The 26045-nt window shown below is 53.1% G+C and overlaps 1 protein-coding gene across 1 annotated transcript; it reads right to left on the minus strand.

Annotated features, from left to right (window-relative positions):
• Positions 1-23589: 23589 nt before the first annotated feature.
• Positions 23590-25151, minus strand: TMEM121 (transmembrane protein 121). The gene has a single exon (XM_010581057.1). It carries the CDS (start codon positions 25149-25151, stop codon positions 24213-24215), a length of 939 nt encoding a protein of 312 aa, XP_010579359.1. The 3' UTR covers positions 23590-24212.
• Between the last annotated feature and the right edge of the window lie 894 nt (positions 25152-26045).

Raw genomic sequence — 26045 nt, forward strand, 5'->3', positions numbered from 1 at the left:
CTGCCGTGGCAGGCTGCACAGGGATGTGCAAGCCTCTGAAGCACTGTATGAATGTAACACCGGCATTTGTCATTTCTGGTTTCAGAGGGAAAGCTTTCCTTTAGGAAATAAACAAATACAAGAATGATCAGCTACATGCAAAAAATAATCAGGTTTGCTGGACTGCAAGAATAAGGATGCCTATAAGCAAAATGACTTTCTTGCTCTTTTTATGTGTACCGAGCCTGTGCTGTAGCTGTTTTTCCTTTGCTGCGCACCTGGAAGCTGAGGGGGGATGCGGACGGAGGTTTGGGGACAGCACGTTCAAGCCCTTCTTCAGCGCGAGGCACCGGCGAGCTGCGCTGCGGCGGTCCGGGCTGACCTTGCTTGCAAGTCCTTTTGGGCAGTGACAAATGCCTTCATCGGAGACTGCTCTTATTTCAGGTTGGACGGAAACCAAACGCAAAAAGCACAGGAGACAGCTGGCCGTGTGGGAAGCTGGCTCTGAGCGCTCTCGCTCTGCGATGGGAACACTTCATTACCATTTTCCCTTGTCCTGCACGTTGTCCTCCTTGAGTCAGCTGGACTAATGTGGGTTGGGCAGCTCGGGCATCTCCGGCGATGGCCGGTGCGTGGAGCTCAGCAGGGATGCGTGCAGCCACCTGAACCATGCAAAGCCCTTCGGGTGGCCACCGTGCTGGATCCTGCATCCAGACACAGAGAGATGTGGGGAGGCAGCAGCAAAAGTTGCTCCTAGCCTGGGCAGGTGTTGGCAGAGCAAAACGCAACCCAATCAGAAATATTTCGAGGTGGCGTTTACTGTTTGCACTCCCGGCTGCAGTCTCGTTGCCGTTCCCAGCAGGCAGGGATTATTATTCCCTTGCAAGAGTGCCAAGGCACGGGAGATGCACGTGGCCCATGCGGGAAATGCAGTTTGTGGCAAAAGAGCAGCACGGGTACGTTCTTGCCAGTGTATTAAATGCACTGAATAAAACAGCAGGTCATGGTAATATTAATCCAATAAAGCAAAATCAATAGTGGAATTCAGTTCAGGAGGGAGGGATTTCACGGCTGCCTCTTGCAAGTGCAAACACACATTATGTCATCAGCAGAGCGGTAAATCAGCATTTCTGAGACCAGCTGCCCAATTACCAAGGCAGTTAGATGACGGGAACTGTAAATTGGATGTATGCAAATACATAGCATGAGACAGTAAAGTAAACACCTCCAAGAATTACTGAGAAATCTCTGGACCGAGTCGCCGACCGGGCGGCTAGCCAGGCGTGCAGGCTCATGGGCCACGGAGCAGAAAATGTGTCCGGATGCTTTTGGTGTTCACCACCGTCTGCAGGGCCCTGCCAGACCAACTCAGAGACTTGCAAGCTCCCCATGACCTGCAGGAGCTGGCAGGAGCACTGAGTGCCTGGCGTGGCTTGGGCTGTCTCGCAAAACGCATCTTGTCCGTGAGCTGCTTTACATCTCCTTCAGGGTCCTTCAGTGTCGTGGCCCTCTGGGTTTCTGCAAAGCTACGAGCCAGGAGCTGCAAGACATGGCCAGCTCCACGCTACTGCTCCTGAAGGTGAGGTAGCCATCATGTATTTCCACATCCTTGCTCTGAACTGTGTCTTTCCTGAGCTCACGCTGTGCTAAGAAATTATGTCAGCTTTGTCTTTTCAACAACTTAACAAAAACTGAACATTTTTAATTGCTTTCCTCCATGTACGATTTCTTCCCTCTATCGTACTTACAGAGATAAAGTAAAGCTGTGATTCAGAGGGAAGCTGACGAATTCGAAGAAACAGTGATGGGAGAAGACAAAGCGTATGTTTCTGCCCACAGAGGTGATGAGGAAAAGCAATTAGTTCTGTGTACTTGCAGGGAATACACCTATGCCAGAGTGCACTGTGAAAGCCTGCCTGGAGCACACCTTCTCCTGTGCCTTTTTTAAAGGACTTCTGCTCAACTTCTTCTTCTAGTTTTGGTTCCCTTATATCTCTTATCTTCACTCCCAGGTTTTGCTCCTGCTCCATGCACTGCTCGATTTCTCCGAGGGTCTGTCCATCCACCACTCCCTGCTCAGGACAGCCCTTCTCGTGCACTGCTGTGCTCACATGCGTATTTGGGGGCTGGAGGGATTTGTGTAAGTTTTCTCATTTGAGCACCCGCATAAGTCCAAACAAAGGGAGTTTCCCTGCTCATCCGCAGAGGACACCAACAATTTGTGGGTGACCTGACTCCCAGTGGCACTGAGCCCACCATGTGTCTCAGTAATCTCCTAGACAGCCAACTGCTCCTACAAATGAAGTTCTCATTGCATTTTCAGCTTGAAATTTGCTGAATTTTCAGCGCTGGATGTTGTGGCGTCTTCATCACCTACTGCAAAGACCTATTTAATATCATACATCATCTCCATGGACAGGTGCTTAAAGACTGCGGTCAGGTTTCTTCTTTACCCAGCTCTTTAATAAGCTAAACAGACTGTGCTCCTTAAATCACTCATGGCTGTAAAGAGAGTTAAAGAGCTAATTACCTCGGAGGCAAGGCTCAGGAGCCAAAGCAATGTGAACATGGCTTGGCAGAAGCGACTTTTAACCTGGCTTCCTGAAGAAAATGGCACTCATGTACCTGGGCTGTTTGCCTATTGCTTGTCTGTCTGTCTGTCAGTCCCATCCTATTCTCTCCTCCTCTTCTCAACCTGCTGCAACCCTGTTTGTCAGAGGGACTTAGTGCCATGGAAATGCATGCTGGAAACCTCCTGGGTGCCAGGACCTGCCAGTCGTAACCTTCCCAGTTGTAACTGGGGGTCCTTTGTGCCCCAATTACTGTGGTTAGCCGTGGGTTTATTGTGTGCCTCTCACAGCACCGACAAAGCAAGGGCACCCTGCCGAGGCAGGTATCGATCGTGAATTAATAGCCTGAGATGAGCACATTGTGGAGCGTGACAGGCTGCTGGCCCTGGCTGTGGAGAACTCCTTGATGGAAAGATGAAGCCTCCTCAGAATACCCCGGGGGCTCCCCGGGCCAAGGCCAGCACTGTACAGGGGTCTGCAGCAGTGAGCAGAGCACGGCTCCGGGATGAACCTCCTCCCCGTTGCACCCACGAGGGTCTCAGCCCCACCAGAAGGACCCTTGATTTCACTGCTGGCTTGGCCCAAGACCAGGGTTAGGTGCTCCGGCAGGACCAACAGCAGTGGGGGCAGGAGGAGATGCTCCCCTCGCCCTGGTGCACCAAGGACCCCCAGGGTCTGGTTGCAGCAGTGCAGCGTCATCTCCATTTGGTCTCTGGCCTGTAACTGGGTGAAGAAAGCTTCAGGGAGGAACCTCCTTGCCGCTTTCCCTTTGTGCTGCCTGGACTGCGCTAGCCGAGGCAGCAAAGAGAAGCAGCCTGGCTCAGACCTGCTTGCTCGGAGGGACGCTGCCCTGCGCACGCCTGCCACAGCACAGCCGGCGAGAGCCTCTCTGCCATTTATCCATCCCTCCAGCAGTCCCGACGGGATGTTTCCAAGCTTAGCCTGGCATTGTGACACTGCAAAAATCTCCTGCCAAAGCCAGCGTCTGCCAGAGTGGAGAGCGGGTTAAAAATAACCCTGCATCCGCAGGACTGAGACTGGAAACTGCTCCCAGGCAAAACACGGCCATGCTCCCAAAGCGATGGAGCGGGAGAGCGTGTGCACTGGAGGCCAGGCAAGGTTTTGGAAGGGTTTTTTGAATTTGCCATCATCGGTCCCTGGGGTTGAGATTTCATCCCATGATGCGGGGCTGGCAGGCTCTGTTCCTGCCATGGGACGTGGGTGCTCATCCGTTGGATGGAGCAGGCAGCGCTGACCCGGTTTCCCCGGGCGGCACGTGCAAACAGACCCAAGGCGAGAGTCAAGGAGCAAACCACTGCTTCTGCTCCCCTAAGCCTGGCCTCTGTTTTAATTTGTGTTTGTTTTCAATTCAGCTAACCGAATCTATTTTAATTGGCAGCCGGCCAAGGTCAACCCACCACAGCCAGTTCCCAGCGAGAGCTGCTGTGCCCGGCGGGGGTCTGGTCCCCGTGAGCTGCCGGGGGACAGGGGTGTGCTGCGGGACAAGGCAATGAGCCCCGTGGTGCCAGGGAGAAAGGGCGGCTGTTAGGAGACCCCAATGTCAGCAGGGCAAACGATGCTGCACTTCCATCCCGCCGTTGCTGGAAATTTAAATATTTCATTATGCATTTATTATAATTTAGTCTCCAGCCAGCCAAGTGCGTAATGAGTTGTATCAGCACTGGCATAAGGAAATGCAGCTCCTGCCTGCCACTGGCTGCTCACCCACCCCACGTGTCCTCGGGTGACGAGGCTGCCCTTGACGGGGACACCTTGCTGCTCAGTGACCTCTCTAGGGACAGGGACATTGGCTCTCAGGCCTGGGGCTGGATGGGCTAGCACAGGGATGTATGAGAACTGCTGGCTGTCCCCAGGGGATGGCTGTGGTGTGGGAACGGGCAGAGACCGGAGCTCTGGGGGTGGTAGGATCTCACCAAGCACCCTTCCAGGAGGGACGCAAGCAATGGGACCAGCAGAGCTACAGAAGCTGCCAGGATGCTCGAGAGTAATGCTGCAGTGCCCAGGGGATGCACCCTGGGGGGTTTGCAGCCCTCCTCTTCAAACTCCAAACCCCAAACAGAGCCTTCGGGGTGGTGATGGCCCTTCGGGGCTCTCGCGTGCCCTGTCAAATGCTGGAGGGCACTGAGAGCCTCTGGACAGGCTCTCGTGGGGATCCCGAGGGCAGAGCCAGTCTTTTGGAGCAAGCTGCTGCTGTCCCAAGGCAATGGCTTGCTCCAGAAGTGTCTTCACAGCCCAGTCCTAGGAAGCCAGCAAACACACAGGGAGAGGGAGGTGAGAGCCCAGGTTTGCTGCAACATCAGCGCTCTCTCCATCCCCGTGCATCACTCCCCAGGGCCAGTGCCACTCTGAATGCTATCCAGAAGATATCTACTTCTTCCTTTGCTTTGGGAAAAAAAACATTGCAAGTGGGGGTGGTATCTCACGTAGGGATGCTGCTCTTCAGGCTGAGCTGCTCCAGAGCACGGCTTCTGCGCCTGCCCCTCCGGTGCTGGGCTGGCAGGTCTCTCCCACCATCGTTTCATGGAGCAGCAAAGCTGGAGCAGCTGCCTGGCTAGTCCTGGTGTGCAGGAGCGGTGTGATACTCCCCAAAACACCAGGCTGCTCCTTGGATTTGAAGCATCCCCCACAAATCTGGTTTGGGGGCCGTCCTGCTCTCTTGCTTGGCCTAGAGGCTTGGACTATTTTCATCCAGGCTTGATAATGCGATTAATTCTGATCGCTGATTCATGATGTCTGCTTTCTAAACCATAAGTGCTTTAGTATTTCATTTCATGTTGCTTTCAGGGTTACAGAGTTTATTCCACAAACAAGAGGTTGGGACAGTCATTAGCGTGTGAAATCAGAAACACATGCATCAGTAACTATGGCAACTCTGGAGAGAACACCAGTTTCTAGTAAAATCAAGAATTAAGCTTACAAGAAAATGCTGAAGTAGGAGAGATCCTATCTGCTGAGGGCTTAGTGTACATTTAAAAAAGAAAAGAATGGTCTGAAATACTCAAGGAAATTAAGCTCATCAAAACCTGGGAGTGCAGGCAGCCCTGTTACCCGGCTGTGCTAGTGCAGCCCTATTTGAGGGCAAGCCTGCTTGCAACTGAAAAATAAATGCATGTAACAGCTGAGCCCGCCAGCCTCATCCAAAGCCCTCTCGTGCTGCCCCTGCAACCCTCCACCTGCTCAGGGGGCTTTGTCTTACCCTGGAGCAAGCCGATGCTGGAGTGTAGCTCATGGAGCAGTGAAGCTCCAAGCAGAGGGGATCTGCCAGGGGATGCTTGGAGCAGCATCCATAATTAATGCTGTAAAAACAGTGCTGCCAGGATGGGCCCTCTCGTGATGTTAGGTGTCAGATGCCAGTGCAGCTGCTTTCCATACAGCTTGTAGGTACAGCGGTTTGCTGCACTGGGTGAAGGCATCGCAGACTTCCCCCTAAATAATTCAGGCTATCTTTCTGACAACTTCAGTATGTAAGGACTTCTCTGTGCTGTGATGAAGAAAGTCTTTGCTTTGTGCTCCTGTAAGCTTATTGCCTCCACAATATTTCCCTTACCCATTATACAACTGAGAAAACATAAACAAAACAACATCACTGGGGAGAAGTTGTTAGACGCCGTCCCCTCTGTGGAGCGGCGAGGGCTGAGCCCTGTTTGCCACGGCCGGAGAGATTACATGGGTGACGGGTTGCTATTAATCTGTGAGCAATCAGGCACCAAGTCTGGGTGCTGCTCTGTGGACAGCATCTGCTTGCACCAAGCAGGGATTTTAATGCCGCGCTGAACAAGGTGCTATAAATACCTCGGCAGCCCAGTGAAAGGCAGGAATTAGAGGAAATGAAGTTTTTTGGAAGAGGCTGCTTTTTCAGAGCCTGATTTAGTGATGCTAATATCACCACCTGTGATTATGTTTGCCCTATTCCCAGTCGCTTTCCCAGTGTAATCAGCCTCGAAGCGTTCAAATGGAAATCTTTCCCACTGCTTTCTGCTTCACACCGATTTGGAAGGGGGAGAGGGAATGAAACAGCCACCGGCTGGTGGGGGCCATGGGGAATCAGGGATGGTGTTTGGAGGGTGGGAGCTGAGCGGTGGTGGATGTGAGGCGAGCAGCACATGCGGGGAGCAGCCTGCGCCCGTGGCAGAATGCCCTCCTTGCCCAGGATCGCCCTGGGTACCTGCTTTACACAGCAGTTCTGGTGTCAGGACACTGTACGAACTCCTGCTTACGTTCTCCTTAAACACCTGTGTATATGAAACAGAGAGCAGTTAAGAAATGACCCTGCGTGTTACAACTGCATTACTGCAGACGTAACGCAGGTCATTTCTGGCTGCAGCAAAGGACATTTCCATTGGCTTGTCTCTCTGAGCCAGAAGGCACCAACTCTGCAGCCAAGGGACCTTCTGCCAGCCCAAGCTTACCGAGGATGACATGCTCCACCGCTCTCCATGTGCAGGACAGTTAGTGGGGGATTGCCCAGGCTGGCCCAGCAAGCTCCTAGCATGCAGACCAGCTTCCAGCTCTCTTTGCACCAAGGTGGACGTGGTCAGACCGCGTGGTGTCCATCTTCTAAAGTACCTGGAGCTTGTGAGCTGCCTTCTTGGTAAAGGCACTGCCAGTTATTGTCCCCAGATGTGTTTTCAGGTATGGGCCCATGGAGGCACAGGCATAATTTGCATCGCGGAGATTCAGAAAGAAATCACGGGGCTTATCATAATGGTCTTGTGCTCCAAGAGATCAAGCTTTTGCAAAGAACCCGTATATTTCAGCTGAAAAATCATCAGGAAATGTTTTGCTGTTGAAAACTGTGAATTCCTTTGAACCCTCAAGATACAGACATTCACGGCCCATTCTTTGTGCTCATCAGAAAGATGGTACCATGTGCATGGGGTGCAATTTGCAAAGGCACTTAGCATGAGCTTGAAACCCTGACCGAAATCCAAATTAAATACTTTTCTGGTAAAAGAGGTTTATTTTAGATGAGTTTTTACCCTTACCGAGAGTACCTTGTCCTCTGCAAATTATCTGCAGACTGGAAGTCTGTACATTTATTATACAGATAAAAAAAGGAGCTATTTCAAATGGCAGGGAAATTCCTTCCCTATTTTCTGCTCTTAGACAGATGTGATGCATTTCCTTTCCACCGATGTTTTGTGAGCATAAGCTGATATTCTTGAACATTCACAAATAAAAAGCATCATAAATACTGAAAAGGCAAAGCAGCCGGGTTCATTTCCAATAATACTGCAGATGCATTCATCTTATTCACCCCGTCTGATGAAGGTGAAGGCTCCTTGGGGAAGTTTGGCTTAAGACCATCTTGATTTCTGGCTTGGATGTCTTTGGTCTCCCATCTGAGTTTTGTCCCGAGCAAGTTTTTTGGAGGAATTAAATATGCATGGCAGAGGGAGATGACATCTCAGAAGCAGCCCATAAATGTAGGCAAATGCTGGACGGGTGCAGACTGCAGGGACTCGAGCCAGGGCAGGAGGACGGGGAGCAGCAGCAGGTCGGTAGCATCAGAAGCAATGAAGCCAGCCGTCAGGAGTAATCCCCAGGGGGAAACGCTGTGGTCAGAAAAGCCTCCTGATGGGACTTTCACCACCTTTGGAAAGGCCAGGTGATGCATCGGGTATCTCCTGCAGGGAGCTTCCCACCATGGGCAGGAGCCTCCTGCCCTCGGGCACAGCTGAAGTGGGCAGGAGTGCCCCAGCTGCCCAATGCCTGTGCTTTCTGGCATGGGGGCAGCTCAGAAGTCCCTTATTTTTCTGGGTTTGAACTCCTCCTCACGTGTCCTTTGCCCTGGGAGACTTCTCTTGTTCTCCTGCTTCACTTGCTCCGGCAGCAGCAGAGGTTGCCTCCGCTCGCTTTGTGCCTTAGGCAGGGAGAGCCCAGTGCGACGGGCAGGATTTTCTCCCTTTCAGGAGAAAGTGATAAAAGATAAATTCTCTTTGGCCCCATGCCCAGCTGCCTTTGAAGGCTCCTTTCTCCTCTGCTGTTGTCTCCTTTGATGCAGTCACTTTGATTTGCACTGCCGAGGCTGTATCAGAGCCCTCCAGGCTGGAGGGACGCAGGGTTTAGGGGAAGAGCAGTGTCCCGCAGCACGGCCCGACCTGCTTTCTGTCCTGCTGCAGCAACCTGTGAAGCAGTGGATGCTGCTAGCAGCGGCTCGGGGGGGAATAAGCATGAAGCTTCACAGAGCAGCTGCCAGCCCTATCCATTTATTATTTAAAATCATGTTCCTGCTCACTTTGAGGCATCTCAATAAGAAAATGATATAACAGAAGCCTGGTATCTGTGGGGCGCCACCAGAATTACCACCATCAGGTGATGCCTTTCCATTTCCAGATACTTTGAGATCTATGAGCCAATTTTCAGTCTATAAACTGCACACATCTGTACCTCACGTGTGTATTAATCAGGCTGATGGGTGATACCATGGCAGGTGCCTATGTGTAATGTCAACACATTTAGTTTTATCAATCAAGCTTGTAACTACATAGGAAAAAAACCCCAACACACAGGGTTTGACAGGATTCATTTTCCATTAAAGTGTACGGACTGGAATTAATTTTTCATTAAAGTGTACAGACCACTGGCTGGGGTGCTTTCACGTGCTTTGCAAGCTGCTCTGCCCATCGCTGGCATTCATCCTGCCACGGCTAGTCGTTCCTTCCCAGCTCGTCATCTCCGGCTCCCGGGGACATCGCTGTGAAAACTGATTTTACAGAGAAATGATCTGATTCCTCAGGCCTGTCAGGTGGAGAGGCTGTCACACAGCCGCTCTGCGTGACAGCAGCAGAAGGCACCTTTATCCCAGACGTCTTCCTTCATCATCCCCAGCTAGGGAAAATAATTTGAAAAGTGACTGACATCTCTTAGGCAACGCTGGAAAGAAAACCCATTTGGAGATAATTCGGCTTCTGCTTCATGACTTTGCTTAATTTTCCCACATCCTGGCAGTGTGTGTTAACATGGAGACAGAGTCTTTGCTTTAAACAGCTCATCAGCTCTGATTATTAACTGTGGTCCTCATGTCAGCGCCCACAGAGAGGACGCGGCAGCAGAGACCAACCCCAAGCTGCAAAACCCCGCTTGTGGTCCATGCCCCATCAGCAGAGCTGCCACCAGGCTCCGGGGAAAGGAATTGTCAGGGACAGAGGTGAAATAATTTGCAGGGCTTGTAACCCGCTTCTTGGTGTGACTCAGGATCTCAGCGTGTCCCCTCGAAGTGTCACGGTGAAGCTAGCAAAGGTGGTTTGCAAAGGTGGTGGGCTTAGAGAAAGCATCCTGACTCACGGACAGTTCAGCCAGCCCCGCGGACACTGCCTTCCTTCTTGGGAGGCGAAGCGGCTCTCTGGGCACGCTTCTGCTTCTTGAGCCAGAGAGCAGCAGCATGATGCTGAAAGCCCAGGAAGGGGGTGTTTTGTAGAGGGAATAAATGGCTGCGTTTGGAAGCTGTGAGATGAAGCCTGGTGATGGCCTCAAATGAAAAGGAAAGATGGCCCTGGATCTCAATCTATACGTGGATTAGATGGAATGTTAAATTAAGAAGTCGAATGCAACAGAGAGGTTATCAGTTTAAGAGGAGAAGCACCAGCCCAGGTAGCGGGGAGGGTTCCCGCGGCAGTGTCCCCATGCCTCTGTCCCCGTGGCTGTGCAGCGCTGCTGGGAGCTGGTCCCCAAGCTCCCTGGTGGAGGACAAGCCAGAGGCTGTCAGTAGCATCTTTCCGACAGGGAGATGTACGTCGGGCCATGAATTTCAGATAGATGTAAAGTACGCAAGATTAAGACTTAGCACCTAGAAAAAAGGCACTTTGTGAAGCTTGGAGGCTGAGCACCCCGGGCTTGCAGCTGGACTTCTGAGGAGCAGACCTCGCATCCATCAGGGAGATGCTGGCGCTCACAAGGAGAGGTGAGAGCCTGCAACGAGCACAGCTAATGTGGTGTGCGATCAGACAACTTGGCAATCTCTCTGAGAACACCAGTGTGCTGGAGGCTGCCTGCAGAATAAAGCAGCTGAAATTTCACAGCTCTATTATCACGCTCTGAAAGGCAAGCAGGTCTCCGCTCTCTGAATGAGGACTGCTGGTCAGCCCTGCACGCTTTGATGGCCCAGAAAATCTCACCTGTAAGTGTAGGTGCAGCAGGAGCAGCCAGGCAATGATGCCACGAGGTGCTGGTGATCACCTGGAAGGACGGACAGCGGGTTGCTGCACTCCATAATTTACCAGGGGAAAGCCTTGCTCAGAGAAAAGCCTCCCCTGGGAGGCAGCCTGGGGGTGAGCAAGGAAGAGCCTGTGCCCATTCCGCAGGGGCCATGTCCTGTGTGGGTCCCTGCACAGGGTGGATATTAGATGAAGGCTTCTGCTGTCTCCTCACAGCGTGAACAGCCCTCTCCTGTGCAGAAAGCTGCCCCTCTGCCCATGCTCCGCGCTCAGCATCCCGCACAGCTTTCTCCTTGGACAGTGCTCCACTTAACAAGTCTTTAAGGAAAGCGACAGCTCATACCCCCTTGATCTTGAAGAGCTGCGATTAGTGCTGCTAGGGCCTTCGCAAACCCGCCGGGGCCGGTTGGGAAAGCAGCTTGTGCTGGAAATGCTGACGGCTGCAGCAGGGCCAGGAGGATTTTCGGGTCGGCTGGCTGGTGGGAGCAAGGAGAGGAGCTCCTTGTGGGTGCTACAGCATCAGGAGATCCCCAGGGGTGAGTACTGCTGCGGCATCCCCAGAATCCTCCAGGCTGCTACATCTTTCGGGGCCTTTGCTGAGGGACAGAGGACACATCTTTCAAAAGCACCTAAATAGCTTAGGAGCCTGCGTGCCTTTGGCAGTCCTCGTGACGCCCGCAGTTGTACAAACAGCCCACAGTGCCGGTGATGGGCCCAGGGACCCAAGCAGGCTCCAGAACCTGCCGTTCCTTCTTCCCCTCCCGAGGAAGACAAGGCAGCGGCCGCCGCGGCTGCAGAGGCACCATCGGGCCCTGAGGTGCCAGGGTCCTGTCTGGCTGCATTTTCTTCATCAGCATGACCTACATCCTCCAAATGTTTTCCAGCACCTCTCCAGCTCTGGCAATTAGTTGCCTGTGAAAGAAGCAACGCTCCTGCCCAGGATGACTTTCTCAGTAGAGAAGCTGGATTGCTCCACGCCAGCAAAGCTTTGCAGAGCCCTGCTGTGAAACACAGGAGATCATCATCTGCCCTACAAAGGTGGGCTCCAGAGAACTCCCAGGTGTGTTTTAGCTCCTTGCCACCTCCGGGAGGACACGGGAGGACACCCACCGCAACCCTGGGGGAGTGGGAGACTATTTACCAGCCCACAGGCTGATCCGGTATCGGGGCATCATAGCCCTGCCGCAGTCCATCGCCCTGCACCCGCGTGGCTCAGGGACCACGCGCAGCATCCAGACCGCTCCAGCGGCCGAGAGCTGCCTCGGGAATACAGCCGCCCAGGCGGAAAATAGGATCTGGTCAGCTCTTACTCCTTTGCATACGCAACTGCTCCCTTTGCTCTCCTAATTTGGGGGCATTTGGGGGAATTCTGGCATTTTGGCTGTAAGTGAAAACTCAGCATTTTGTTTTCCACAAAAACTGATAGTTTTGAAGACATGTATCTCTGAGGAATCCCTGTCCTCTCCTATGTCGCCAACCTGAACCCTTTTAACCAGTGCTCTTGAGCCAGCCCTGTGCTGTCCCTGCTTCCCTGCTTGCAATGAGGAAGAGGAGGAGGATTTGGGCTGGATTCTGCTTTCCCCTGGCTTTGCAGAAACACGAGCCCCTGAAAGACCCAGGAGACAGAACAGAGTAATTAAAGAAAGGAGGAGCTCCAGATGACACTGGCTCTAGAGAACGCTGCTTTTTCCTCCCTCTCGGTGCTTTCTCATTGCATGGGTCTCTTGCTGGGGGCATGAGTCACATTGGTTCTGGTGATGGATGAAATTAGCTCCAATGTGAAACGGGAAATAAAAAGCCATTCACTGACAAGACAGCTGCACAAGCATGGGGCTCAGGGCAACGATCCTCTCTGCCTTTTTCTGCTCTTGCGCTTTTCACAAGCAGCTCCCTTTTAATTAGATGGGACGCAGTTCTAAGTCAACTATAAATGATATTATCAAACTAATAGAGTGTGATCGTATCCTGGCTTTTATTGGTCTGGGAGCTGCTGCTGGCTGCCATGGGAACTGCGTATTTCACACAGCTCCTCAGATCTGGTTCGCAGGCATCAAAAGAAGGGAAGGGAAGAGGTGTTGAACCTCCCGAACGTCCTTGCTTTGCAAAGAACCGATGAGTTCTTCTTTCCAGAGACTCATCCGTGGGGACTCTTTCATCCCCTCTTTCTTGGCCAAGGCTGCTCTTCAGCGTTGCCCTTCATCTCCTGGCAGGCTGCTGCCCCCCACCCTCCTGCCCCGCTGCTCGCCGACCCCCTTACTGGGGCTGGGCTGGGCGAAACCAAGACTGACGGAGAAGGGAAGCAGAGAGAGAAGGGAGGACTCTCCTGCTGAGCCGCACAGCCTGTGTGAGCGCTGAATGGAGCAGTGTTTGCCCCACGCTGGGGCTGTCCCCAGGAACAAACCCCCTCTGTCCCCGACCGTGCTGCAATGTGCCTCTGCGGGACGTGAAAAACAGAGGCTTCCTGAAAGTTATCCAAGGGGACCGAGAGAATTAGGACAGGGGAGGCATTCCCCGCATCCCGCAGCCACCACGTTCCCGAAATGCCGGGTGGTGAAGCGGGCAGCGGTGGGAGGGGAGGCGAGATTGGGAGCTGCAGCCTGCACCTCCCTCAGCCTGCCTGCGTGCAGCAGAGAGGGTGCTCTGTAGCATGGATTCGCAAATGCAATCAAATGCGAAGGAAGAAGAGATGGAAAGAGAGAAAGATGACTTGGTCCTGGCTACCGTTAAGTGTTTCAAGCTTGGCGGGAGGTTGCAGGCTCCAGGTGCACCCATGTTGTCCTGGGCTAGAGCACAACTTGGCTGGGTCCCTCCAGCTAGCTGGCTCCAGCTCAAAAAGCTGGCTATTAAACTGACGCCAGGTGAGCTGACTCCCAGCTTGACCTCCCACACCCTCTGCACCAGAGGGAGCAGCAATTAGCTTCCCCTGTGCCTCCTCAGCCTCTCCCCAGCTCATCAGCGCTTCCGAACGTCAGAACGTGGCATGGTGGGTGTGCATCTGCTGGGCTGGGCATGGGGGGCGACTGCGGGGACATGGGGTCCTGGAGGGATCGGATGGGACCTGGGCAAAAGGAAAGCTTCTCTGCCAAGTGTGTGGCTGTCCTTCTGTGGCAAGAGACCCTATCCAGCCTCCAGGCAGGGGCTGTGATGGTGCATGGCCATGGGTGACCTGGGGGACAAGAGGCAGCCTTGCCTGCGTCCTGCTGGCTGCTCAGCTGGGTCCTGCCTGCATCCCCACTCCTGCTGCCCCATAACGCTGCAGCTCTGGCTGCTGGCATGGCCTTGCCTTGCCTGGCTAGACGCTCTTTTCTTCTTCTTCTAGGATTTGCCTTCCTCTAAAGAAAAAACACCTTGAGGGGGAGAGGTTTGTTATAATTGTTAGGCTGAAAGGCTTCTTCCCTGTATGCCTGACCCTGCTCCATGATGTCCCTTTGAGAAGATCTGTCCACGCGCCATGAGCAAAGGCATAGAGCATGAAATCCCAGACCCCAGTTTTGATCTTCTCAAACCACCCCCTGCTGCACTGATTTTTTTTGCATGGGACTAATTTTTTAATCAGAGTGATGTAGGACATGATCAGAAGCAATTAAAGGCTGGCAGACTAATTAATGTCAATCAGCATGGTTTATGGGTATTGGCCTTGTCAATCAAACTTGATATTGTGTATTGGTGAGATTGCTTTCAGTTCTCAAAGCTAATGCTCCACAGAGAGTTTTCTTTCCTGAGATGCTTACTAAAATAGTACGAGTCCTTCAGGAGTGAGTTAAAGGACATATTTAAAAGTCCTTTAGGCACTGACGATTACAGGTAGATCCTTTGCTAAATCCCACTTGGCGCTGCAGCAGACAAAATGCCGAGCTTGCTACCGTGCTCCTGAGAACCATGCTAGGTGCATCTCACCCATCCTGGAGCCGGCACGCTGCTGGGAACATGCCCTGCAAAGGCCCAGGCTGGAGCACATGAGTGTAGCAAGCTGCTCAGCCCAGTAAAGGAGGCACCGTGATTAAACTGGCACTGTGGCAAGGCTTAAGCAGAACGGGGACAGGATTTCTTCCAGGGACAGACTGGAAATCTGGTATGGGCCATTGGGTGGTTTGCAGAGGGATGTTTGGGAAAAAGAGAAAGAAGCAGAAACCTGTTGTAAGCTTGATCCTGACAAAAGCAAATGCCCAGGGTGCTTTGGAAAGGTTGGGTTTGTAAGCAAGGGGACCTGCTGCAGCGGGGGCATTCCCAGCACCACCGTTGATCTCTCCACAAGGCCCCCAGCTACTAGCTGACTGCAGGCATTGGCAACCTTTCCAGCATCCCGCATGAACCCATGGAAGAAGAACAGAACCAGCTGTTAAAGCATATCCCTTCCCTTGCAAGTCTGTGTGCCCTGAACCTGGCATTGCTCTTGTTAAAACTAAAATCAAAGGGCATTTACAGTGCTTGTGTTAGGATGGCACAGGCACAGCTGCTATGAGCACTCGCCGCCTTTTAAATCCTGAACCCTGCAGCATTTGTGTTCTTTGCACATAATAGTTTGGATGTAATTTTCTACTTTTAAGAAAAATGAATAAAGAAAGAACTCCATCAGGCAGAGCCCCTGGAAAGTGCCCGGCAGAGGAGTGAGGCAGCAGAGAGATCTCGCAGGGCACAGCCAGCCATGGGAAGCAACGTTCAGAATTCCCAACAGCCCGAAGCAGGGGTGGCACAGGCTGCAGGGTACCACTGGACTGGTAGCATCGCGTTCCCAGCAGAAAAAAGCCTGGCCCGTTGACAGCATTGTGCTTGGGAGGTGTAAGACTCATGGCCATCCGTGCTTCATGGGCAGCGTAGTGCCAGCTCCTTCCTACGCAGAGCTGGAGAGGGCTGAATTTCTGGTCTCCATCCTGCTGGCTTTTATAGGCCTCCCTGGGTCTGAGAAAGACTGGCATATTATTCAGCAACCTCGTCAAATATTACAGTTCAGCCAGCAGGTCTCTAAGTGGTCACCATTAAATTTATCTGTGTGATTGCTGGGGCTTGTATTATTAAACTTTGGAGCTGTGTAATTTTATCCTTTCTGAATGGCTCACAGTCCTTTGCCACAGCCTGTCAGCCAGAGGTGGCTGAAGGACCACGGCAGGCTGAGTTCAGCTCTGGTTATCAGCAAGCAGGGAAGTCGAGCCATGCAGTGCTCACAGCCCCGGTAGCCCCGGCATATAGAGAGCCAGTGTGACACGCTGGGAACAGGGAGAGGGTGGCCATTACATGGGAGCAGCAGGATTTTTATGACATGTTTATTTCCATGGTACAAAATCATATATTGACATTATAGTGGAAGATCCTTTGCCCAGTTATCGCTTGAAGACATACATTTTATCTAACCAAATGCTTAATTGCTCCTCATTGGACACTGGTCATGGGACATTAGGCATCAATAAAAGACGACTCTTAAAATATGGGCTGAATACTCTTTCCAGCGCAGTGTGGTGGTTATGGTCGCCGAACAGATTTGCTTCACTGCATTTTTATTTTTACACTTGTTTCCCATTCAGGCAAGGTGGGTCATACCTCTGCCGTAACCACATCCCTGCTTCCCAGCCCCAGGCTTTGCCCTGCAGCTTTCCTGATGCAAAGTACCCCGTCCCTGAGGGGGCCACTGTGGACAGGGCCCCACATTTTAATTTCTAGCTGACATGGGAAGAGCACGGCCCTGAGACAGAACACGAGGCTGCACGATGCTCAGCATGGAGCATGGAGACGCCAGTTGCTCTGAGGACACGAGTGCTGGAGGGAAGCATTAATATTCTGGGCCACCACATCTCCCTGCCATCTGTTGCACCAAAGCAAAGGACACCGAAATAAACTTCAAAATCCCCTGTAAGGGAGAAAACTCTGGATGCTATTTCTATGGCAAGCTGTTCAAGGCTTGCTCAAATCATCTTTCTCCCTTCCAAACATAGCATTTTTCAGAGATGTCCTGCCTCAGGGAGATGGGTTTGGTAGCTGTGAGTCTTGTAGGAGTCTGATCGTACATGCTGGAGGTACACGGCATGCTCCAGCCCAGCCAGCCCAGCTTATTGCTGCGGATAAGCACGAGGCAGAAACTATGCGATCTCCAAAGCAGCTAGTCGGGATGAGGCAGGGAGCTGGCAGGCCTTGTGGAGCAGTTTGTTCCTGAGTGGGCAGCACCATTTAAAGCTTTTGGACATTTCCTGAAACGTCTGATGGAAAGGAGGAGAGGTTTCCCCCAAAACGCCTGCAGACTGCTCGAGGCCCTTGTGCTGCCCTATCTCCTGCTAAAAGCTCTTCTAGCAAGGATCCATCTCCTCCAAGCGCTGATGTCCTCTTCTCAGGAGGAGATCAGCAGGAAAATTTTATGAGGATTTATTCTTTATTTGGCGTTTGGGACTCTCCCAGTATAACACACTTACTGCCTATGGCCCATTCCCCTGTCTCCTAGTATGTGCAGGTAAAGATTTATGCTATTCCAGGTGCCAGCCTCACCGGAGAGATTAATGAGAGATAATTTCTTACAAAGAGGTTTATTGAGTTCTCCGAGTTCATTCACCAGCTGTGAAGTGAAACATCTGAAAACAGTTTTTGAATACTAAGTTCCCGCTGGCACTAGCTCAAAAAAGGGAAACAGTGCCTTTTTCTGCTCGAGGTATTTATTCTGCTGGGCAGAGCAGGCTTCATGTGCAAAGCCCCGGGAGCTGAGATGCTGGGTTATTAGATGCCTGCCGGCATGGCCCACCTGGGGTGCGGGAGGATGTGCCTGGCATGCTCAAGGCACCCCGCTCTGCTTCTCAGCACCCTCAGCCTCGTGAGTTCCCGCGAGCGATGGGTTATTATTTCACGGCAGATTTGGAGAAGCAGGGGAGCCCTGGAGGCAAACGCAAGGGTGATCACTCAGCTACAGCAATGTAAAGGCACTAGGAAATGGGTTTGTGGCTACGGCACCCTGCAGACCTCATGTCTGCTAGCCTTATGGCCTGAAACATTGATTTGGTGTCGTAGCAATATCTCTTCTGCCACATTATGCTTTAAGGGTGAAGAAGGAAGGTCCTTCCTTGGACCCCAACTGGGGCCAGTCCCCTCATTGCATGTATCTTGTTGACCTGCTTCTTGGGACAACCTTCTTCCCTCTGCCCTACCCAAAAGTCAAGCAGGAGCCCAGCGCTGGCTGCTGCACCCGCACACTGGGCTGGTGTAGAGGGCAGAGCCCGCACCAGCATCGCCCGGCAAAATAATGAGTGGCCATACAGTTAGAGATGCTGCTGGTTCGCTGCAGCTGGTTTTCTTCTTTGGTTCATGGCTCCTTTGAACAGAAGTCACTCTTGCTTGGGTTGGAGGAAATTGGTTGCAATTGGTAAATTGGCTTTTAAAAAAATCCTTCCATTAGCAATTGGGCAGGTGGCTGCACAGGGGCCTCTGGGATGTATCTTTGTATGCAAATATTGGCCACAAGGCACTAATTATGCTCCTCTGCCATCTCAAGCACATTCCAACCCCTGCCAATCAATCTGTCTACTAATTTTTATCTCTGTGGCACTTAGTGTACCATGCCCCTAATGCGCTGATATTGAGGGTACGTTAGCTGGGAATAGTCGATGGGGAAACTCACAGCTGTAAGGACAGATTTTGGAAGATGATTTACCATTTGCCTCAATGTGTTACGGTGAGTCCCCAGTGAGGCATGGTCAACCTGTTGGCTTCTCCTCCAGGATACACCAGTGGGGAGGATCTGGGCATCTTTTTCACTTATTTATTTATTTACACTTTGATGCCCCTTTCTTGGAGGTGACTTTTCTGCGACCTGCAGCGTTTTTCCTTCAAAACCCCCTCCTGACAGCATCCCAGCAATGGGACCACCACTTCTTCACATCCCGATTAAGAACTTGTAGAGATATGCTTGCAAATGCCTTTTGCACACATGAAATGCTGTAACATCAGGGAAGCTCACATAAAAACAAACTACGGTACTCGTTCTTCCTTTTGACTGGTCTTTGTCTTCAAATAACTGTAAAAGAGGGCAATCAATATACCTTGCCAGGGTCTTTTTAATGCTTCCTGAGCCATTATGGTCATAATGCTTCTTCAGGCTGCTGTGTCAATACATTTGAGACACTGAACGTGTCAAAACCACATAAAATCTTTATTAAGGTGAAATTAAATGAGCAAGTCCGAATCAGTAACTTAAATGGATATTATCCTTCAAGGATGCCAGACCTAAAAACCAGACACAGCTGAAAAAATCCAGGGCATACAAAGTTAGAATTAAATTAATGAGAAACTCAAACTTTTGCCACAGAGCCTGGGCAGGAGGAATTTAGGAGGACGGCAATTGCCATTACGGTGCTCTGGACACCTGCCCTTTGTTTTTTATTGCGGCATTGGCCTGAGCTAAAAAAGTGCAGCGAATCTGGGGCAGGCAGGAGGAAAACAGTTATTGGCACAAATGTTCAGTCTCCCTCTGCTCAACAAATTAACCCAGATTGAACAAAAGAAAAAAAAATTACTTATTTGCATATGGTCCGAGGTGACGGTGCATGGGGCTGCACTGGGTGGCACCAGGATGCATGGCACCCCACGGGGAGGGCATATGGGTTTGACAAGGGAGGGAATGGAGAGCCTTTTTGCCCTGCCCAGTTAAATATAACCTGACAGCCTCAAGCCCTCCCCACCGTTTGGTGCGGTGCCTGCTGCAGCAAGGCTGTGCGCACAAGCACATGGTGCGCTTGAGGAAGAAATCAGAGCAGTGCAGGTTAGGAGGTAAAGCATCCTGCTGCTCTGCTGCCTGCAGGAAAGGATCTCCCTGCATCCCGCCACAGCTTCCCTGCAGCCCAGGCAGCTTCTGCCCCCTGCACCGTCCCGGGGTTATTTTAGGAGGTGATGCTCTCAGGTACCCGCAAAGCAGCAGCGGGTGTTTGGCTGGGGCTGGGGCTCGCTGTGGCAGCCGTGCACCGAGGCTGTGAGAGAGCCTGTGCTCTGGGAAGTACCAGGGTGGGAGCAGTAATTAAACCTCAGGAAAAAGGAGTAGATGCTGGGCTGGGAGAGCAGCCTGGCTCCAGGCACCCTGCTCTTGGCATATGGTTTGCAAAGTCTCGCACTGCAGGGAGCTGGCCTGACCGCAGGGCCGTCCTTGTGCTGCATTGCCCCGGTGGGTGTCTTTCTTCTCCCGAGCCCTCCCAACCACTTTCAGACCCTGCAAAGACACCAGTACCGTGCTTACGTGGAGAATCTGGCTGCAGGACCGCAGGGCGCTTTCAGCTTGGTGTCTGATGCCAGCCACGCTCCTCCCAGCCTTGCACAGGGGCCGCAGCATCAGATATTTTCACCTGCCAAAAGGAGAGCGTCAGAGAACAAGCAGGACATGTGAGAGCTGCCAGGACCCCAGGAAAGAAAAGCTACAGCTCACGTCCCACTCGCCTTCCAGGTGCCCTCGGCTGTGGAGCACACCGGTGAATGCAGCAGCAAGGTGCTCGTGCTGCTGAGTGTTGGATGCAAGTTCCCAGGAGGGTAAAATATCTGGTGATTCAGCCCGAGGCAGCGAGAAGGGTGGAGGTACTGCGGGTACCACGAGGCTGTTGGGACAGCCAGGAAGAGTTGGGTCCGTGCTCTTCTCACAGACCGTGTCAGGCATGCAGCAGCGCAAGCCTGTTGCTCCCTCTTCATCCAAATGTTTGGCAGGGGAACGGGACACAGATGGATTTGTCTGGGCTCAATGCTTCGCAACAGCCTGGTACATCTTGCTTTGCTCCACTTACTTGTGAGCTCCTGTTTTGCAGTTCTCTAACACTTGGGAAGTGGATAGGTTCAGTCCAGCCCATCCCCACCGCCCGGGGAGCGCTTGCAGATCATCTGTGGCCGTGAGGACTGGAACAATTTGCTGCCCTTCGGGACCAGCCTGACAGAAAGGCTCCGCGAGGCTCAGGTTTTGCATCTCCAGAGGGTGCCATTGCTCCGGTGTCCCCTGCAAGCTATGGGGTGGACCTGGCTCCTCCAGATGCTGTCGCTTGGTTTGGAAAAAGGCATTCACCTCAGCATAGCCCAGCGGGTTGGTAACTGGTAGGACAGCACCAGTTGGGGCCCCAAAGCACCACCGGCCTCACCCCGCCAAGGGCACAGGGTCCCTTGTGCCTGTGGCCTGTTTTCCAATGGCAGCAAGGGCTGCCACCCCTGTGGGTTTTCCACTGGAGGGTTGGGAATTTGCATCCCTTCTTCTGCATTATTGTTGTGCTGCTTTCGCTTCAGCAGGTGGGAGTCTACAGCTTGCCAGGAGGCTTTCACAAATCACAAAGGAGCTCTTTTGCCAACACACCTTCTCAGCGGAAAGCTGAAAAATGGCTCAGTTCCAGCCTATTTAGTTTTAATTGTTTCCTTTAGTTCTCATTGCCCGCGGCAAAATATCACCTTGCCCTAACAAACAGCCAGGCTGGGAGCCAGTCACCCTGCGCAGCCACCGCCACTGTGCCGTCCCTCCTGCCAGTCCCACGGCTCCCGGGGGTCTTGTCTCTGCTGGGCACGACTGGATTTCAGGGGGGAGGCGGTGCTGGCTTGCATTGCCCTCAACAAGCACCGGGCAAGGAACAGTTGCAGTGCTCCCATTGCTGCGCTCTCTCCGTGTCTCCGAGGTCTTTGCTGGCTGCTCTGCCTCTCACCTCTGCTCGCAGACACCCTCCACGCTGCCTTTCCCAGCTAGTTCTCCTCTCCCCTGCTTCCCAGCCTCCCTCCGGCAGCTGCGTCCCTGCCCAGCCCAGCAAGTAACACTTGCTTCCAAGGTGGCTTTGAAAAGAAAAGGTTGTGTTGCTGAGTAAGAAACATGATGCACAGAGCCCCTGGGGGATGTTGAACAGCAGAAGACGAGAAAAACCTCTCCTCCCTCCCTTCGCCACACAGCGGGCTTCAAGCACCAGTGAGCTCAGGTGCCTTTTCGGGAATGATGGAGTGCACCGCATCCCAGGTGAGCATCGCTTCCAGGACCTCTCCTCCCACTCCCGCTCCTAACACAGGGGCTGAGGGCAGCCCTTCCCCAAGGACACCCCTCTCCACAAAGACGACAACCCCATGCCAGCCGTGGAAAGCGGGGTCTTGCAGTCTTGGGGAGAAGGTTGTGGGGACTCCTAAGCCTGCTTGGAGGTTATGGCACCAGGAGGATAAAGCACTATTCCCTTTCCATGCAGGCTCCATCCAGGGAGCACAGCCAGACATCCCCCCAAGCAACCTTAGCAACAGATCAGGCCCAAGGGAATATTAACTTATTCCAATATAAGGCATGGCTGCAGAGCTAGCTATCAGGCTGCGACAGAGCAAAAAAATACAACAACCTGTCAGAGTAACCTCGGAGTAATTTATTTTATCCCCAGGATAAAGTACCGCTGCGGGTGCAGGCTGCTGCTGGGCGCAGCACCTGCAGGTTTTCCTCCGCTCGGTTCTGGGGAAGAGCTGTAAAACAAAGGCTCATAAATTAATTACCTAAAAGAGTGGCAGAATGTTATTAGATACTTGGGAGTTAATTGTACTGATGGTAATCGCATGTATTTTAATGGCACCAGTAGAGATGTAATATGTAATTCCATAGGTATTCCAGAATAATTTAGCAATTTAATTAATTTCTGCTAATACCTTTTAAATCACCTGCCCTCTTCCTCTCATGTTCTCTGAGGGAAAGGAGGAAGAAACTTTTCCAGTTGGCTAAATCTATTGCAAACTCACTTTTGTTGGCAAGGATATCATTATATTTCTCAGCGGATTTATTCCTGGTAGAGAAACCCCCCAAGGTCATCCTTGGGCGACAGAGCGGCCAAGCAAGGCTGTGATAGCCTGCTCCTAAATTTGGAAGGCTGGATCAGGGCTGGGTGAAATGTTTTGGACAGATCATGATGGGCTGAAAAGATGGAGACTAAAATGATTTGTGGATTTAGGTCAAATTCAGTGAGCAGAGCCAGGAGAAAATGTGGAAGAGAAATGTAAACAGCATCAGGCATTTTATTCTGTCTCCGCAAAACAAAATGTTTGGTTTAGAAAAAGCAAAAATATCCCGTTTCAGCATGTTTGAGATGCAGCTTTTCTGCTTGTCTCCTCGCGCCACCCCCCAGGTGCAGGCAGCTGAGAGGTGCCCAACCCCTGGGGCAGCATTTCAGCTGGAAAAAAATGATTTATTTGCTTTCTGTGCCCACCGCTGGATGAGTGCAGGGCAGAACATCTCGGGAAGGCACTTGGGGATCCAGGGGAGGTGGATATAGGAGGAGAGAAGTGATTTGGACCATACGGGAGCTCATCCCCAAGCTGCCCCCCTCCCTCCCCACGCTGGCAGAAAAGAGACCACCAGAAGCCATTGCTCTCACGGGGCTTTTATTGTCCGGCTGGCCCTCGCCTCCCACCCCACTGCCCACGGGTGGCCGAGCCCCTCGCCACAGCACCCACCGGCGGAGGAGACCCCTGCCCAGCCCCGAGCCCAGCCGCCTGCCTGGGGCAGCACATCCTTCCCAGCTCTTTTTTGGGATTTTTTTTTTTTTTTTTTGGAAAGATTTTTTTTTAAAAATATAGTAGCTGTGGAAAGCAGCCCTCTTTATAAACGCTCGATGCCGGAGTGAAATGCATCGTCGCCATCCTTATTACTAAGCCCTCCTGGGTGCCCGTGCCTGCCTGCAGCGGTGCCCGTGGGGCCAGGGTGGCTGTACCGGCTGCCGCAGGCAGGGAGGTTTGCAACGGCAGGGAGAGAGACAGAGAGACCCTTCTAAAAATAGAAATATTGTGCTGAGTTGTTTGGACTGAACGAAAGACATAAAACACCAGCATTAAGGTTAGCTTTAGCTTGCCAAATATTGCTCCCGGCAGAGTCGGCGTAGCGCGCTGGTGGAGGCGCAGTCCCCCTCGTCCCGGGGCAGGGGACCCGTGCCGGCCCCTGGCCCTGCTCCTCGCCGCAGGGCTTGCTGCTCTCGCCCACCGCTGACCGCAAGGACACCGGCCCCCAGGGCAGCCCGGGAGCTCCCGGGAGCCGTTATAAATATGAAACTGTAAACACAACCATTGGAGATAAGAGACATCTACAATCACAGGGTTTACTGGTTCAAATGTCCCACCTTCCCCCCCTCCCCCCAACCCGTACACCTATGACCCTGTCCCCACTCCATAAAAAGGTCTCCAGTAACAAAATCTTCATTCCAGGCTTGGAGTAAAGGTGAGGTGCTCGAGGAGTAAAAAGGGACATTGCAACCTCAGTGGTCTTTGCTCAGGAGGGGAGATGGTGGCAGGAGGGAGAGAGAGGGTTAGCTGGTTCAGGTCCTTTGCAAGTTCATTTGGTTTGTCTGGAGGGCTCCTAGGGTTATACCTGAGATGAAGACGTCTAGGGGACACTCCATAGCTCAATTAAAACATGGTCGGTGTTTTGTGCCTAGAAGAGCCCTCGCTGCCAGGATTTTGTCCGTGACGCTCGCCCCGTGCAGCAAGAGAGCAGCATCCCTCCTCCGCTCGGCGCGGGGCTATCTGAACCAACGCTCGGCTGGGGGGTGATCCCTCATGTGTCGAGGATCTCGCTGGTGGGCGACGGCTCGTGGGGGATGCCCTGCACGCTGTGGATGGTCTGGTTGTGGGAGAGGGAGTTCTGCTGGAGCTCCAGGGCGATGGCATTCTGGGGGAACTCCTTCACCTGCCGCTTGTACTCGAGGAAGGTGCACGCCTTGGTGGCGATCGCGATGATGTTCTTGCCGATAAAGATGGTGGAGACCCTGCTGTCCTGGAACAAGACCATGTTGATGGCCCGGATGAAGATGGTGACGATGTTAATAGTGACCAGGCTGAGGACGGGGTAGAGCATCATTTTTTGCGGGGCAATGTGCTCCCCTTGCATGCTGATCTCACTGAGGGACACGCAAGGCAGGATCAGGAGGAGTATGTAGCAGTAGAAGAACATGAGCCCCTCTGCCCAGATGGGCAGGCCAGTCCTGTGCGGCTCCCACAGGTTGGCCTGGATGTCCAAGATATCCAGCAGGTCGAGAGCCACCCAGAAGAGGCGACCCCGCAAGTCCTCTTTCTTCCGAAAGGTCCGTATGTACTCCATGCTGTCCAAGGCCACCAGCACCAGGTAGAGCCCCGGCACGCAGATGGAGAGGAGCAGGGTCAGGGCTTTCCTGGCCACCGTCTCCAGGTTCTTCTTGTCCGCTTTGTAATTCTGAAAGATGAAGTACAGCTTGATCTCCAGCACGAAGATGTAGAGGAACCACAGGATCATGGCGTAGCCCCTCTTGGCCGTCTTCACCTCCGCCCCCACCCACACCGCCACGTAGCGCAGCACGATGAGGAAGCAGATGTCCCCCACCAGCACGATGATGCAGACGCCGATCTTGCGGGGCCCCTGGTTCTGCTCCACCAGGTAGGCGTCCATAAAGGCCATGCTGGTCATGATGACGATGGTGGTCAGACAGACGTGGCGCTTGTCGGGCGGCGGCAGCACCATGGTGAGACGAGCGGTCCTCGCTCCGCGCCGGCACTAGGGGAGCGGTCCTGCCGCCGGGGCACGGGGAGACATCTGCGGCAAGCCCGGGCACCAAGGGCTGCTCCGTCCCCTAGCCCCAGGAATTGGTCCCTGGAGAAGCAGCGGCTCAGCTGGCAGCCCCGCTCTCCTGGGGCTCTGGGCTGCCCCTGCAGACCCTGTCCCCGGCTCTTCGCCCTTCGTTGGCCGTGCCCCGCAAGCACCACGGCTCTGCCCCCGGGCTGGCCGAGCAGCCCAGCCCCAGGCAGCCTCTGCCACCAGCAGCCAGGGCTCACAGAAGCATAGGGCCTCCTCCAGGGATGTCCCTCCTCCGTGGCGGGTCCCCCATTGTTGTCAGGGTCTCCAGTGATCCTACAGCACTGGGCTCCGAGCCCCAAATCCTGGTACGGATCTCTGGAAACGCAATCGGTGCCTGGGCAGCAGGCAGACCTGGCTGGCAGGGCAGGAAGGGGAGCTCTCCTCTTCCCAGTAAGACCCCACGCTCCTCCGGGGTCTGGGGGGGTCGCGCTGTGTCCTCACGGGGAATCACCTTCACACCTATCCCCACGGGGCCGTGCTGTGCTCCTGCTGCTCCCAGCTGTACACGCATCCCTCCATCCCTGGAAAAGAGAGCAGAGAATGAGCGTTAGTGTCCCTCCACGTGCTGGCCAGGGGATGACAGCCCCCCTCAGCTCCTACCACACTGCAGCATGAGCTGGGCTCCCACCAGGAACTGTCCCACTGCCGGGACACCCACCACCGTGCCCTGTGTGTGGCTTAACACAGAACAGCTTTTTACTGAGGATGAACACAGCCTAGGGTGTCCTGCAGGGAAACGTGGCGTGCTGCCCTTACTCAGGCGCTCTCCGTCCAAAACTC

The sequence above is a fragment of the Haliaeetus leucocephalus genome, unplaced genomic scaffold (assembly GCF_000737465.1).
Source record: "Haliaeetus leucocephalus isolate CR32 unplaced genomic scaffold, Haliaeetus_leucocephalus-4.0 Scaffold76, whole genome shotgun sequence".
NCBI classification, from domain to species: domain Eukaryota; kingdom Metazoa; phylum Chordata; class Aves; order Accipitriformes; family Accipitridae; genus Haliaeetus; species Haliaeetus leucocephalus.

What these genes read in the sequence shown, in the direction of transcription:
- TMEM121 (XM_010581057.1), bottom strand. Translation starts at nt 25,151, where the DNA reads ATGGTGCTGCCGCCGCCCGACAAGCGCCACGTCTGTCTGACCACCATC.